The sequence below is a fragment of the Scophthalmus maximus genome, chromosome 3 (genome assembly GCF_022379125.1).
Source record: "Scophthalmus maximus strain ysfricsl-2021 chromosome 3, ASM2237912v1, whole genome shotgun sequence".
Lineage (NCBI taxonomy): Eukaryota > Metazoa > Chordata > Actinopteri > Pleuronectiformes > Scophthalmidae > Scophthalmus > Scophthalmus maximus.
In genome coordinates, this window is record NC_061517.1 from 30,276,493 (window position 1) to 30,289,472 (window position 12,980).

At 39.3% G+C, this 12,980-nt stretch overlaps 1 protein-coding gene across 1 annotated transcript in view; it reads right to left on the reverse strand.

Moving 5' to 3' along the window:
• plch2a (phospholipase C, eta 2a) overlaps positions 1-12,980 on the reverse strand; it is a 77,668-nt gene that overhangs the window by 21,634 nt on the left and 43,054 nt on the right. The window contains exons 10-18 of the mRNA XM_047330959.1: positions 11,063-11,234; positions 7,917-8,024; positions 7,590-7,595; positions 4,946-5,101; positions 2,917-3,015; positions 1,593-1,693; positions 1,365-1,453; positions 982-1,164; positions 621-728 (exon numbers count right to left, since the gene is read on the reverse strand). Coding sequence (XP_047186915.1) covers positions 621-728; positions 982-1,164; positions 1,365-1,453; positions 1,593-1,693; positions 2,917-3,015; positions 4,946-5,101; positions 7,590-7,595; positions 7,917-8,024; positions 11,063-11,234 — 1,022 coding nt within the window. The remainder of the gene's footprint in view (positions 1-620; positions 729-981; positions 1,165-1,364; positions 1,454-1,592; positions 1,694-2,916; positions 3,016-4,945; positions 5,102-7,589; positions 7,596-7,916; positions 8,025-11,062; positions 11,235-12,980) is intronic.

Here is a 12,980-nt window from a genome sequence, read left to right on the forward strand (position 1 = left end):
TTTGTTAATACGTCATTTCTGTAATTTTTGAAGCAAGCTGAATTCTTTCAATAACTTTTTGTCAGCTGAGTCTGGAATTGCTGCGTGCCATGTTTCAGGCAGTTTGGACACACGGCCTAGGAGGAGTATGAAAAAAGTAGGTCTCATAAATCACGGTAATGAGCGTGGTCTATCTAAAGACATTCACCTTCACTCAGGGAACGCGTAGATATAAGGTTTATAAATGTGCGATGTACAGTTTGGGAGTTATAGGCCAAAATATATATATTTATTATTATATCATCAGTGGTAGAAGTGTGTGAATTTTTGTGCCTGTGGTGTGGGCAGGGTTCTGGACCAGTCCTGAAAATGGCACTGCTCCACCATTCACGGTTTAGGCCGTGGCGAGACTTTTCTGTTGGAAAAACAATAATAATCTTTACAAAAACAATATGGTTCCCAGCCCCCTCGGACTTGAACCCCTAATTACAACAACATTGAGACATGTCTGGTGAAAACAAGGCTCTCTACTTTAATGCACACATAAAGCCGAAATAAGCAGTGACAGTGCAAAGCTGAAATGAGAAAATGAAATGATTTTCTACTAAAATGAAATGATTGAATATTTTTTATGGGCTGACCTTCACACATGCAGACAGGCTTTAGGATGTAGCCACAGTTGCCGTTGCTGTAAAACTTGGCTCTGTTGAGCTGCAGGACCCGGCCCTCTGACTGGTAGTTGAGTGCGACTGAAATCAAAGCAGTTCACGAATTTATTGCCAGCGCGGTAGACATTTTACATCAATGTGCAGGCTAACAGCTACTAGAGGAAGAGCTAAATGGTTAGCAACAGTGTAGCTGCTTCACAGGAAATGACTGTTCACCTAAGTCTTGACAACCACCAGAATCAATAATAGCAGTGGCAGCAGCGTGGATCAATTAGCATCTTGAAAGTTGATTTTGAAAATATGGTGAACATGGTGTGTTGGGTTAAGCGCATACCGAGCTGGCAGCCGGCGTTCCAGAAGGGCTGGGGGTTGAAGTTGGAGGAGTCCACACGATAAGAGGATGGGTAGATTCGGGAAAGCTGTCGCTGGTTGAAAAGGATAAAGGACATAGCTTTCTGCTGCATCACCTGATGGGCTTTGGTCTCGCTGAGTGACGACACCTGCCAGCTGCAGTTGGCTACCAGGAACAACACAAAGGCATCATTGTTTTCTTCATTAGGCTCAGAATATTTCCAGTCAGAAACACTCTCAATCCAAAGTTATTGTAGGTCCAGATATGTCACTGTACCTATTAGGTAGTGAGCATTGGTTTTATTAGTGCTAATTTGTTTGAGTTACTAAAGTGAACAACTGCTCAGAGAGAAGAGAGCGGCTCACCTTGTGCCTCGATGTCATAGAGACCCACAGACCTCGTGTATTTGACCAGATCAGACAAAGCTCTGGACAACTTCATGGTCTTCTTCTTTCTGTAAGGTCAACAAACAAACAAACAAACAAACAAACAAAAACACACATGTAAACCTGACATGTATGTTTCAACATCCATACTGTACTAAATGTGTGTTTGTGTGTGTGTGTGTGTGTGTGTGTGTGTGTGTGGCATACTTGCTGTGGTGCAAGGGGACACGGGAGGCACTACTTGTGCTCTCTTGATCTGTATCTGTGTCTTCAAAGCTTGATGTCTTCTTCAGCTTGGTTGTCTTTTTCTGCAGAAAAAAAAAGAATATTGAGCAAGGGACCAAAGAACATATTGTGAGAGTCCACTTCATGAGGAACAGGCTTTGAAAGATTACTGTATCAGTGATGTCATTCCCCTCCTCGTTCATCCTTTTTCTGCATCTATCAAATAAACGCCAAAGGCCCCAAAAACTTTAAACAAGCCCATATCATGTATGCTTCTGAAAAGATTCCAAGAGAAATCCATAACACTCTCTCAGGCTGATCACAAACAGTAATCTGGTCAAGCGCTCCCCAAAGACAATAGATGAAAAAGCTTCAGAACAGAGCATCAGGTCCACTATTCAGTAAGAGCTAGTGAACGTAAAATGCACCCTGAGCTCACTAGTACACACAGTTATCAGATAAGATGTCCTGGCTAAAGGCCACTGTACATACTGTACAGTGCCCCCCTGTGCTAATTGTTCATTTATTTAATTTCTGTCTTTTCTCTTTCAACTGTTTGCTGACTCACCCTGCACTGAGGAATGTTAACTCATTGTGGGTCTAATGATAAACCTTTCTGGACTTATAAATCCCTCCCATTGACTATAAATTCTGCCTGTTAGCAAACTGTGCACAGGGACCTACACTGTCCGATTCAACAGTTAAATCCACAGGTGAAGGTGAAAGTGGTGGCATGTTGAGCTGCCAGATAATAGAAATAGCAGCAGTATTGGCTGCTGTAAACGCCAATCAATTTCAACAGTGTAAGTATAATTCGTTTTTCATGTTTTTACCGGACACACAAAAATGTTCAATGTCTGATTCATGGGCTCTTTAAGAAGCAGCCACAGAGGTTATTCCTGAAGACAGGTCTGCAAATAAATGAGTGATTTTTTCTTTCCTTTGTAATAGTGATGTTTAAATGAACTGAGATTATTATTGTTCATTTGTTTTACCTGCCAACTCATTGCTATTGTACTATTCTAATGTTTTGTACATGCATGATTTGTATCCAGTTTCATTGTTGAATGCTAATGTAACACAACCCACTCTCATGGAATAACACATAATCCACACTCAAGGCATCTGCTGTTCTTTGGTCTTTTTTAACCAAATTAATGAGAAACAACTTGTGATTAACATTCAATAGTTGACACCAGTTTTCACCATCTGCAGTATCCTCATATCACAGAAGACTGAAGATTGAGGAGATATAGAGGAGGAGGAAAATGCAAAAACAGCAAAATGGAGAACTAAAAAATCCAACCTTGCGTTTAGAGAAGCTCCCGATGAAGGAGCGGCCTGTATGCTTGTTGCTGCTTGGATTAGCCTCGTCCGCTGTGTCTGTCCCATCCGAACTTTTACCCTGAGAGCAGAAGAGAACCTTAGCATGATTTTTAGGGAAATATTTTCAACATTTGTAACAGGAAATGGGGGGAGAAAAAGCTAATTACAGTAGCACATTTAGCTCACTTCTTGTACTGAACTGTTATTGTCAGAATTTGCAAACTGAATTCAAACTAGTTGATCCTAGGCTGGAGATAGACATGTACTTGATTTTTTAAGCCACACATTCTCGTAGACAACCAGATGCATCATGAGCATAATTGTTCACATTCTTGCTATGTATACGATGTGCATATAATGCATGTTACTGGAGTACTCTACTAGAGGGCACAGTACAGAACTCAGACCATACAGAACTTAAGGATTTGCATTCTGCAAATAAAATAACAAAAAAACATTGATGGAGGTTAGCCTACGGTTTGTCTTCCGTTTATGTACGTATTGCATCTTGCGGGGGCATGTTCACACGAACCAACAAGACACAGGATACGTATGATGATGATGCGTATGTGTAAACGTAGTTAAAACCAACTATATCTCTGGCCTGAGAAGGATATCAATTGGTTTTTTTTGACCTGCAGTGAGATTCCAGTTAATGTCGGATTGCTTCATCACTCAACATGAATTAAAAACAAGATAATGGACAATAGTCATCACAAACATGACAGCAGACTGTTTCTGTGTGAAGGAGTATCTGTCACTGCCAGTGGTGCCCTTCCTCACATTGACAGCATTCCACACTTAAGAAACCCGGAATAAGAAGTGGCAATGGCAGAGCCTATATCTGTCTCTGTTTGTTTCTATTTGTATCTGTACTCATTTTTCAGTGCCTAACAAAATGCACAAAACTACAATATTTGAATCATGCAATCAAACAACAAAACAATAAAACATGATCTGTAAAGTCTGCCTCTAAATAAATGCTGTTTAACTGATCAGAATTGGGACAGTTTAAAGAGCCAGTAAGATTACCTCTGAATATTGGACTGTTAACTTTATACTGATAAAATTATAGTTAGAGCATGTGTATGTGATAAAAAATGAGAAAGCTAATTTGCATGCACATTTGAGATGGAACCTAATGTCATCTCCCCATGTTCTTGGGTACCGTCATATCACAAAGTGTGCTAAACTTGAATATCTGATAATTAGTAAAACACTAAGACGTGAGGAACATGAGTGAAGCTAGTGCAAACTTATAACTTGTTGTTGCCACACCAGAAAAACAACAGCGGATCAGTATCAAGCAAAAAATAAAATAGTACCATGTTAAAACCCTCCACCCCTGCAGATAAGCACGGGGCTGACCTTCTGTACCAGTACAACCCTGGGCTGTACAGGAGGATGACCTCTGGAGGTAGCCTCATTTCTCACTGATCAGCTGGAAGGGCAAAGAAACCTCCAGGGAAATATGCTAAACTGTCAGTGAGGCATTTGTTTCCAAAAACCTAGGCTGTTGAGCAAAGACAGAGAAATCGCCTGATGCGACGCATATATATATGTACGCGTTAACATCGATTCTGGATACTTCCATCTGATCAATAAGAGGTGATGCTACCTCCAGAGCGTCGGACTCATTCTATCGTCTAATCACAATAAGATCCTCTCTGCTCAATAAGAGCCATGTCTCACAATGTCTCCCATCACGAAGTAGAATTAAATCAAATAATATAAATGAGCCATATTCCTAAATCTATAATTTCCTTCACACTTCATGTGAAATGTTTTGTTATCACACTAAGTTATCACAACTTATCATAACAATATGCTATATATTGTTTCAATAAGAAACTATAAATAAGTGAACTTTTTTTTCAGGGTTAGGGTTGTCTGAATATCCAACTTCAAACTTATCTGGATTATTGAATATCAAACTTTAAGCTTATAATAAATTTAGCAGTTCTTGTTTGCGATGGAAACTGGTGCTTTTGATTTGAACCTGTGTTTACCTTCGAGCCAGTCTTCTCTGTGGGCTTCCCAGCTGGAGGGAGGGCTGTAATGGTGAAGCTGTCTGGGTCCTCTCTGTCTCGGATCTTAGACTCTTTCATCAGGTTGTCAAGCTTTTTCTTGGCCATGTTCTCCACCTGCTTTCTGTTGGCGGATGTCTGGAGGAGGTAAAGTTACACAGAGAATGACGATGACTACACGAGGATCACACGTGACATGGGAGCGAAAACATGTCCTTGGAGTTACGGCTTATTTAAGCGTTTTCCATGTCATGAATGTGTCATGTGTTTTATATAGATATTTTATATTATTAGGGAACTGCATTCTATAAAACTTTTTATAATCCTAATATAAAGTTATTATTTTGTAATAGCTGACATATTGACATGACATCTGGAATGATATTGCAGCTGAGACGAAAGAGGGAGGCAGCCTCAATTTCAGCTTTCTGGATAAGTATCTTTTCCTGTCTAAAGTCTTTGTTTTTGCAGATATCGTAGTGACAAAATTGATCATCTATTAACCCTTTAAGTCATGATTAAGCAAAAAGTGTGTGAGATTTTGCTGCTTTTCTCTGACATCACATTGGAGATTGTGAGGGCCCTTTTTCTTACCATTTTGTAGGCTTAGAAATTACTTGAGAAAATTAACATGAGGAATGTCGAAAATGTGCAAAACCCTAAGTCACAGTGGAAATGACTTTGGTAGAGCAGAATTAATGAAAGACCAGCAGTAGAACCTCAGCTATTCCACCTTGTGAGCAACAACAAAGTCATCAAACTACAATATCTAATATCATAAGTCAACGACGTCAGTTGCTGTTGTGTTCAATCCTCCTTCAGGGTAGATGAGGTGTTTGTCTAAGGTTCTACTCTAGAAGACCCCTTGGAAAAGTCAGTCTTTACCTGGTCTGTCAAGGTAGAGCTAGAAAACATTATTGTGCAAGATCCTGAACTCAAGTTTAACGAGAAAACTTATGCAATACATTATGTTGGGTAAAATAATGGCTCCTTTAGTCTTTTTGCCCATTCCATATGAGAGAGTATGACAGTAGATGATATGAATATGATTCTATGTATGGATTCAATCAGTTTACCCACAGTACCTCTAATGGCATTGACAGTTCTCATCTGAATTAAATGAATAATAAGTATTTCCAATCAAAACTGTTCAGGTGTGTTCTATTAATTAGTCAGAGGAAATACACATACTAGGGTGGGAGGAGAAATCCCAGAGACAAATAACCAAAACACAAACAATTTGTATGGTGCAGACCACTAGAGGTAAGAGAGAAAACATATGTTGTATGATTTATAATGAAGGCAAACTGATCCTTTGAGTTGACTGGCTTCATCAGAGCTCCTACTCTACAGTTCTGTACTGTACATCATGCAGGATCCCACAAGAACGTACATTCCATAAGGAGCAAAGATGAAGCAAAACATTATGAAACATGAAGAAGGTCCCACAGTGGTTGATGAATGGACCCTTCAGAAATGTAAGCATCTTAAGATTTGACAGTATGACGGGGGAAGAGACAGTGAGACATCCTTTAAGTTGTCCTGTATGCACATGTTCAGTTCAGCCACATGGTGGCAGAATGTCACCAAAAACCTCCTTTGTTATCACATACAGTGCAGATGTTCCAAAATTGAAAATAAATGTTGAGCTTTTTGAGTGTGGTCAAATCAGTGCTGTACCTCTCATGATATAATGCAGAGGGTGAAAAGATATATATATATATATCTATATATATCTATATAGATATATATCTATATAGATATATCTTCATGTATATCTTCATGTATATCTTATGGATGTAATGTAAACATTTTTTAAAATATTTTATATTATGTCGATTTTATTTAAGCATTCTTCTGACAAGCCTTTTTCAAACCCAGATTCATTTCACGGTTCTGTATGCAATGACAATTAAATTAATTCTGTTTACCTGAGGAAAGCCCTAATGTTATATTCTGATAAGACTGCAGAAAATACTATTTTTACTATTTTTTTTGCTTTGAAAAAAATAGAACTGTGCAAAAGTTAGCACTAGTAAAGTAAAGTATTGATGTTTTTTAAGATATATTTTTTTTCTTCAAACAAATTCATACAGCAGCAGTTCTCATTAGTTATCCTGCACAGTAGATTCAGACTCTATGATGTCTGTGGGGACAAGACCATCTACTGCAGGACTCCTTGTATGTGTGTGTGTGTGTGTGTGTGTGTGTGTGTGTGTGTGTATATATATATATATATATATATAAACATATACACTGTATGTGCTGTATATACACACACACATTCATAATCATTATAGCCTTTACCAAGGAGGTTATGTTTTCAACCCAATCGTTTGTTTGTTTTTTGGTCAAAAACCATAGAATGGTTTTCCCTGCAATCTTTTGGCAAACAGAGCTTAATAATGATAACTTACATGATAAAAGTTTATAAAAAGGTATATTCAGTGGGCTTTAGGACCAACAAAACCCCTATCCATGTGCATGGTTGGTTTCATAAAAAGAATCCTTACATAACACATTTGGGCATAACACTTAGCCGTCACAGGCAGGATGAATGAGAAAATATGGCACACGACGGTGTGAAATTTCTGAGGTGTTGGAGGATGAGCTTTTTATACAGTACCTTCCACTTTTGAAAGAAGCAAGCAACAGTTGAAGAGAAGAAGAAGAAGAATAGACAAACAGGAAGAGAGAAGAGCAGGAAATGAGAAAAGAATAGCCACAGAAAGACACACAGGAGCACAGAGACAGGAGATCTACAAAAGGAACATGACCAGGCAGGAGAAGAAAACACTCCATCACCCCTGCTTAGTTTAAACATGAACCATCAAGAACAGGAAATACACACACAATTCATATTTCATATGCTGCACACAAAGACACAATCCCGCATGTAACTTTGGTAAATAGAAGAGATGAAGTGGAAGAAAACATCAAAGAGGGAACATACATCTCCGTTCATCAGCTTGCAGTCGTCCTCCATCTCATCAGCACTGTCCTCATCTGACACGTCTCCTTCCTCTGCGTTCTCGTCGATGTTGGGAGGCAGTTTCTTCCCCTGAAGGAGAAAAGAACAAGTTAGTAGAGCTTCACACTATAATTACAAACAGCACCATTTATCTAATCATTGTGTCCCGCCAGGGGCAATCCTCCAAGTCCTCTCTCTATTGTGTGTAATCAAGGCAAATTGTCCGAAGTTTCCAAATAAACAAGGTGAGATTTCAACATTGTCCAAAGAGCTACAGAAGTTGCAAAAGCCTGAAACTGAGTCAAGCAACTACTTTGAAATATTAATATTTTTTTGTGACATTTCATATCGTAAACATCTGAATCTAAAAAATTACATACTACAAATAATCTACTAACAAAAACAAACTACACAGAAATACACATAATTAACATTTGATTGTAAGTATTAACTAGCCCCTCGTATACAGACACACAGGCTCCCTGCCTGGACAAAAGGGGTGGGTGCATTTGCTGGTGTTTGCACTCACCATGGTTTATTAGTCTTGTAGTGTTTCAGGTGATGATCTGAGTTTGTTTGATGAATTGATTGTTAGAGAAGGGATGTTCGTTACTACGATGGATTCCACAGGATTTGTCTGTCATGTGGCCTGTTGTTAGAACATTGCCAAGCAATTTCCATCAAAGTGTCATACATTTATGAAGGAAATGTTTCTAACACAGTCAGTGTTCACATGGGATCATCTGCCCAGCCTTCTCTTCTTTTTATGGTTTTCCTGACATTCTGTTGGCTTGCAATCGTCCTGAAAACCAGTGTGGCAAACAGGATTTAGTGGCTGATAAAGCCGTGGGGAACCTTGTCCATTCAGAGTATGTTTGGAATTTCTATTATTCTCATCGACGGACCTGGAGGAGGAGACTGAGCATTGAAGTATGCAGATGGCCCCACTCTCACTGCCTGAGAAACGGATTTTTCATTAACAAGTGAGGCAGTTTGTTCTGTGATAAGCAATCATTCTCCATCACAGTATCATAGAGGTGGAGGCCTGCAGCAGCACTATGTGGGGGATATGAGTCCGACCCACAGTGATTGCTGCAGGGCAGTGAGCAAGTCTAAGAGTTTCTCACAGTACTCACAAACTGGTGCCATCACTAACTCTGAGTGCACACACATATAGTAGTGCTGCTGTAACAGCTGGCCCTTAGTTTGCCAGGTGGTGGGAAAGTACCTTGTCTTTAGTGAAAGCATCTGGTGTCAATACAGCCTCATTAACCTGGATAGTGTTCCCTCCCCTGCAAGCAGAGGGCTAAAGCTGCTGTTGGTTAGAGCCAGGTGTGACGCTATCTGTGCTTCAACAGTTTATTTACGTCACAATTACCACGTGATGTTGGGCTCTTCATCACTGCTGACACTACACTGACTCTGAGACACACTGGAAAGCCAAGTTTTGGTTTCCTTTACTTTCACTCTTAACCCCTGCCAAGGAGGTTATGCTTTCAGCGGATTGATTAAATTTAAGGGGCCTGTTGGTCCTTGGCCGAGGTATGTGCTCTACTGAGTGGAATTCTAGTTTTCAACTGTCTCTTTTTATATGAATTACTTAAAAAATATATATTATGTTTTCAGGGCAGAGCTTCCTGTCTGGTTATATGAGGCTCCCACAAACTCCACCAATCCTGATAGGGACATTTTTGTGGAGCTAACTTTGGCCAATTTACAGGAGGTGACAGCAGTGTTGTTGACTGGACATGACCTCCCATCACAACAAGGATGTTTACAACAAATACACCAACTGTAATCTGTAACCGACCACGTTACCTCTGCATATGTGGGAGCAGCACAACAGATATTTCACAACAGGTCAACAATGGGGATGTTTGTTTAACAGACAGAGTTGTCCAGGCCCTCGTAATTTGAGAAGAGACTCCATCAACACTGCACACAAGCAGCAATCAACTCTGTGCAATATTCAACAACTGTATAAAACATTCAACACAGACACACTCTACAAGTGCAATTACAATAACTGTGCAATATTTGACAAGGGTTAAACCTTTCACTGTTTTGCATATTTATTTGTTCATACATCTTCGTACTGAGTATCCTTGTTTTACTATTTTATATTTCATTTTGTAAACACATGTATTCTATTGCTGTATATTTTGTCTTACTATTATCATTTTATATATTTATTACCTTATGACTATTTACTGGAGCTTCCTAGTAAATGTTTTTCACATGATTTTAATTGTAGAACCAGTGAGGGGGGAAAAAAACGTATTGAATACTGAATCTTGAGAGAGCTGGAGTTGATGGTCACTGTGTTGAAGCCAAATGCGTGATGAAGAAAGACTTAAGATAAGAAAATAAAAGGGACATACGTTTGACTTAATGACCAAGGTTCATTTCCAGTTCTCGAGCTTTGTTGTATAGCACGTTTCTCCCATTTCTTTTCTGTATAAAAACGTTGTATAAATTTGCATCAACACTAACTTAACTGACATAAACCATAGCCATAAAATTAAAATTAAAATAAAAAAATACAGAAAAACTGGTCCAATGGGTTCAATTGCATTTTGTGAGTAGGGAAACCCCTTGTCCAATGAGGTCCAGGGTTCGGGTATGAGTGAGGTGGAATCCACAAACCACTATGTCTACAGTTCTCCTACGGACTATTTCTTCAGTAGAAAGTAGTGTAGACATTGTGTTCTGTGGATGAGGATTGTCAGGATTAACAACAGCACTGCAAGAGATATCGCAGTTGGGTTTTCTCAATTTTTTAATGCAGAACCACAAACTAAATTCTATTGCCCAGCTGGACTCAGGATGAGGTTTTTTGATAATAACACAGACCAGTGTGCACAGATAATGAGCCAGCTAGCAGTCTGCTGTTACTACACACAAACATTCAACAATTATTTCAAGCTTTTCATTCATTTGTAAAGTCATTTTATATTTTTATTTTTCTTCTTCGGAAACATGTCATACAAACACTCTAATCAGTCTGCCAACTATCTCCTGCCTTTGAAATCTGCTCTGTGAGCTTCAAACTCCAGGTGATAAAATGGTGAGCAGAGATAATCGCCTGAGGACTAGTGCTTCACGCTACACCCACACGCTGATGTTACCTTAACCAGGATCTTGCCCTTGAGTGTTTCTGGCGACGGCAGCCTTCCGGACTCATCAGCTCTGATGTTGGACAGGTCCAGTTTGTCCCCCAGGATCTCAATCAGGTACTGGGCCATCTTCTTTTGCTGAGGGACACTGCAGTGGTTCTCGATGGACAGGATGACTGGGTAGCTGAGAGATAATCGCACACAACAGATTGAAGTTACAGGGCAGAAAGGTCGAGGTCGAAACAGCTTAATTAGTCTGGGAGTCTCCTCAGAGGCTCAATACAGCTAAGGTGAGAGTGTTGGAAAGTCATGATTTAAGATTCACAGTGACTAGACCATGAGTACAGATAATGACATAGCACCTTGAGCACCCAGCAGGAATAAAAAAGTAAAATCAACGTCAAATATTTTGAAGAAGGCACTAAATTTATATTTCTTGTCTTGAAAAATAACTTAAAATAGCATTTATGTTCTAATTTTGTTATTTTGTTTTCCTTCTATTAACTGTGTCAAAATGTATTTAATGTGCAATTAATGAACTGTCAAATTGGAGTCTAAGGAGAGCATCTTTAGTTTGATTCTGACAGATGGCGGAGATATTCAGAATCCCATCATCTCTGTTGTGTCTGAAAAGTTCGGACTTGTTGTGAGCTCATTGGAACAGCTAAAAGGCCAGAGAGCTGAGAGATCTACAGGAGGCGTACATTAAAACACGTCAGGCTAGATTTTAAGTACTCGTCCACTGAATGATTTGTACAGCAATTAAAGTATCTATTTTTCAAACTGACAGGCAGCTCATGGAGGGTCTTCAAGACAAAATTAACTTCAAATTAAATTGGACTCTAAAGGATTGAATAATTGGCCTTTGGCGTTTGGTGCAGACTAAAATTACTATAATACATATCGGATGAATTGCATTAAAATTTATGTGCAGACATTCATGTTTCCAACATGAAGAATCACACTGATGTTGGTGATCACCTGATATTTCATCCGTTGCCAACACCAGGTTGATATTTGTGGTTCAGATTGAAATGACTGCTGTGAATTTTACAATAAATTTCAAGGCCCCTTCTGATGACCCCCTTCCAGGAGTTTTTCTCCTTAAAGTATCCTGAAAACTTTTGTTTGGCTGTCTGTGACATTTGATGAACTGTAATAAAGTTGATCTCTTGACTTTTCATCTAATGTCATAATCTGATCAAAATTGTCAGTTGTTCCAGCAACGAATCACATTCCCATGCTTCTCAGATGGATCTGTGTAGTCCAGTGATAATTGGCGAATGTTTGCATGCTAGGCCAGCACAGTGAACATAGAAAACACTCTACCTGCTAGGCATCAATGTGTTATTTCAATCTGGACCAACAGTAGATCCATTCATACATTGCTGCAGGTCTACAGATAAGGTAAATTCTGAATTAATTGGCTGCACAACATGTCTAATATAAAAAATTTGCTTTTTTCCAGGGATAACGGGATCTTACACGTGAAATTTAAGGCACACCACTCGCAGACTCGCAAATCAGTTTGGTTTCAGTAAACCATCTTTGCTTGTGACATGGATCCTATAAATCCTTGGTTTCAGAGCCACAGAATAAAATAAACAACAACTGCAAACGCAAGTGTTTGTAAATGTCCTCAGCAGGAGTGCTCTACAAGATGACCTCTCAGTGAAGGCAAATTATTAGGGCCCGAGCGCCGACCAGCAGGGGGCTGGCGTAGACCCTCTTGTATTTGCTAGTTAGGGCCCGAGCTCCACTGACAAAGTCAGAGCAAGGACCTATTGTAATTGAGTGAATTATTATTATTATTCAGCAAATAAATCGCTAATTTTAGGCACTAAACCAGCTCTGACCTGCCCAAAACTTTTCACAAACATCGGAACCAGTGGAAAAATTTTAAACATTTAATATTTTGGCATCTTGGACT